The sequence below is a fragment of the Morus notabilis genome, unplaced genomic scaffold (assembly GCF_000414095.1).
Source record: "Morus notabilis unplaced genomic scaffold, ASM41409v2 Scaffold442, whole genome shotgun sequence".
NCBI lineage: Eukaryota > Viridiplantae > Streptophyta > Magnoliopsida > Rosales > Moraceae > Morus > Morus notabilis.
In genome coordinates, this window is record NW_010358595.1 from 180892 (window position 1) to 184457 (window position 3566).

Below are 3566 nucleotides of genomic sequence, written 5' to 3' on the forward strand. Positions count from 1 at the left end.
TTCAACATTTTTACTTTATAGTTCACACTTTTACCAAATCAATATTCACAAGCGTGAAATCTCAACTCAAGGAGGTTGTAAGAAGAAAATTAATATTTCGTATCTCTTAATTCTCCAATTTGTCTTAACTTATAATAAACTTCATAAATCCTTTATTTTCCAACCATAATTAATGTATGAAGAATCTACGCAACAAAATTATAAATCTAGTCTTAAATTGTTCATTTAGTTCCCAACTTCATGGGCTGTTTTGGTCAAACCTAAGTAAAAGAAACGTCTTTGATCAGCTTTTGTTACTCTTATTCTCCCATTTTAAAAAAAAAAATCTTTAAAAAGAAAAAAAAGAAAAAAACAAGACTCGCTCTCCTATTTAGTGACCTATTTTTGTACGAATAGCACCAATTAATTTAAAAGTTTGAAGCTATAAAGCTCCCTCCGCACCTGATAACTCTAGATTTACTATTTTGTTTTTGCACGGAACTATTTCAGGTGCAAAGCCAGATGGGGGGATAAATATTAAGTTGTTGCAAGACGAATTCGTTTAAGAAGAAGAGAAACGGCGTCGCGCAAGTTTGTAAACAAAACTTTAGAATGGAAGGAAGGTTAAAATAGAGAAACAGATATGTTACGCCACGATCGAGGGATTGACCGTCCCTCTAGGTGACAAGCACCGAGGACTCCCCGTTGAGGACCGGTTGCTGACGCCGAAGGAATCAGTGTGTCCAGAGTGCCCTTTAGACGTCAAGAAGTCACGTGCGCTGACGTGCGTCGAGGGCCCAGCCCATGTGGTGAGGATCCGACGTTGAGACATTAGCCCGGTCAAATCCGCTGTTAGTCCTGGGAAAGATACACTGTATCACCTACCGCCACTGTTGGAGTCAGGAAATCAGGCATTGGGTAAAGAGTGGTTAACCTGACCGGGCAGCAATAATCAGGAAAATCCAGTTGCCAAATCCCCTAATTAAGGGATAGAGGTTGATTTCATCGGGAAGTGCAGGGGGTTTCTCACATGTATAAGGCCTATAAATAGAGCCACAAAAGTTCATTATGTTTTTTTTTTTTTGTACACACTCACTGAGAGACTTCTACAAAACTTGTAATCTACAGCATATTAGTGCATGCACAAGTGGATGTAGGCAAAGAAATTTAGCCGAACCACTATAAACTCTTGTCTCATTTACTTATTCAGCACCGTTAATTCCTAGTTAATACGTGAGAGATTAGTGTGAGTGTTCTCGGAGAGTTAGTAATTCCTTGTTGATTAAAATCCACCATCAACAATAGGCGCTAGAAGGAGGGCCTAAGAACCCAAGAAATCAATCCAGCAGGAAGTATGGCTCCGAGAAAGACCTCGGCCCAGAAAAGCCAAGAAGGCTAGACCTCGGCCCAAGGAGGGAGGAATCCGGCGAACCCACCCAACGGTGGCCAGGAACCCACTAGGGTATGGCCTAACCATAGGGCGCAGCCACAGGCCGATGGAGACCCCCCAGACCGCCTTGACCAGCTCCAAAGGCAGGTAGAAACACTTGCTATGGCCGTAGAAAGGATGGCCACAGCCATCGCTAGACGGGAACAAAGGTCAGACTCGATGCCATCGCTGGAGGACGCGCCGATGAACCCGGTGAACACCGCCGTTGGGAACCAGGTAATTGGTAACCGATGTGGTGACGGCGAAGGGGTCGGTGACAGTGGGGCCAACAACCCCTGCCCTGCTAGGTCGAATAGGTCTTTCGGGAGTAGGCAACGAGCTGCCAGGAGAAAAGCCCATGAGAGGCCGCTGTCAAAGTAGAAAATGACCGAGCGATACCCCCTTGACCACAAGAGAACATGAGAAGGAGGGACGCGGTCCCAGTAGAATCCTCATCCGTACGCGGGGAAGACCTGAGAGAACGGCTGAACACTCGACGTGAGTGAGACGTGTAGCAGTCCAAGGAAGAAGAGCTTGCGGCCGAGAACAAAGCCCTGGCTGAGAAAATGGCTAAACTTGAAAAACATATATGGACTAGGCTGAACAACTTTGAACAAGTTGTGAGAAAGGTGGCCGAGGCTGTAAATGTCGACAACAAGATGTATACGTCTCACGACCACCCTTTCACAGAGAACATCATTCGGGTACCACTGCCCGATAAATACAAGCCGCCGCTTATCCCATTGTACGACGGAAGAAGTGGCCTAGACGACCACCTGGAAGTCTACACGGGGCACATGGTCCTACATGGATACCTCGAGGAGGTTATGTGCCGCGCGTTCAGAAATCATCTCTCTGACTCTGCCAGGAGATGGTTCAGGTCCTTAAAGCCGAACTCAATAACCAGCTGGGATGACATGAAGAACGCCTTCCTGACTCAGTTCATAGGTGTTAAGAAGTACATCCCACCAAAACAAAACCTCTCGAGTGTATATCAGGGACCAAACGAGTCCTTAAAAGATTGGATAACCCGGTTTGGGGAACAGGTGGCTGCCACCAAAGGGATCTCCGACAAGGTAGCCTTGATGGGGGCCTTGTCAAGCATGAAGAAGGACATCCCATACATCATGGACCTCGACCGGAGGCCATCCCAAACTTACCAAGAATTCCTGACAAGGGCCCAGGGATTCATTAACGCAGATGAGGCCAAAAATGCCTTAAAGAGCAAAGTGGTGGTTCCCACCAAAGAAGAGGTGGGACAGCCGAGCCAACAAAATAACGGTAAGAAGCGCCGAGGTAATCCTCAAGTGTAGGCTGAGCCAAGGTACAACCCGGCCCCAGATAACAGGGGCGGCAACGCCTCGACGGGGCAGGGGGACCCCAAGCGGGCCAAGCCACAAAAGTATGACGCCTACACCCCATTAACCATGGGGATTGAGGACGTCTATCATGAGATCAGTCGCCTCCAGGTACTGCGTCGCTCACCGCCGCTAAAGTCTGACCCATCGCGGAGAAGCCAAAACAAGTATTACAGGTTTCACGGTGAGAATGGACACACGACCAGTGAGTGTTTCGACCTAAGGGATGAGGTCAAGAGGTTGATCCATGAAATGAGGCTCAGCGAATACCGAGCCGATCGACGAGGCAACAATAATCGGAGGAGCAACGACTGACGGGAGGATCAAAGGCAAGACCAACCCCCCGAGCCCGTCGGCATGGTAAGGATGATCTTTGGAGGGCCCTACCTCGGCGGCGCCTCTCGCTGTGCACATAAAGAATATGCGAGATAAGCAAAGGAAAAATTCAACCGGAGGATTATGAGTGTGTCCGGTAGGGAGTCAAAGGCCGTGAGGTTTGAAGAGGCCGAGATAACATTTTCAGAAGCGGATGCAAACAGGGTGCATTTCGCCCAAAGCAACGCTCTGGTAGTGGAAGCCATGATTAGCAACCATACAGTCTGCCGCATCCTGGTGGACAACGGTAGCTCGGTGGACATCCTGTACACCGATTGCCTTGACAACACGGGAATCCCTCGGGCGAGACTGCAGAATAGCCCATAACCACTGTATGGCTTCACAGGGGATTGCGTCGTCCCTGAGGGAATGATAGAATTGCCAATAACAATTGGCAACCGAACACACACCTCGACCGTTATGTC

At 48.2% G+C, this 3566-nt stretch overlaps 1 protein-coding gene across 1 annotated transcript; it reads left to right on the forward strand.

The window, feature by feature from the left end:
* Positions 1 to 1974: 1974 nt before the first annotated feature.
* On the forward strand, positions 1975 to 2721 carry LOC112090565. The gene has a single exon (XM_024162149.1). The coding sequence runs from the start codon at positions 1975 to 1977 to the stop codon at positions 2719 to 2721; it is 747 nt and encodes a 248-aa protein (XP_024017917.1).
* Positions 2722 to 3566: the final 845 nt, after the last annotated feature.

Excerpts from the sequence above, each read along its gene's own strand:
- LOC112090565 (XM_024162149.1), top strand. The coding sequence starts at position 1,975 with ATGGCTAAACTTGAAAAACATATATGGACTAGGCTGAACAACTTTGAA.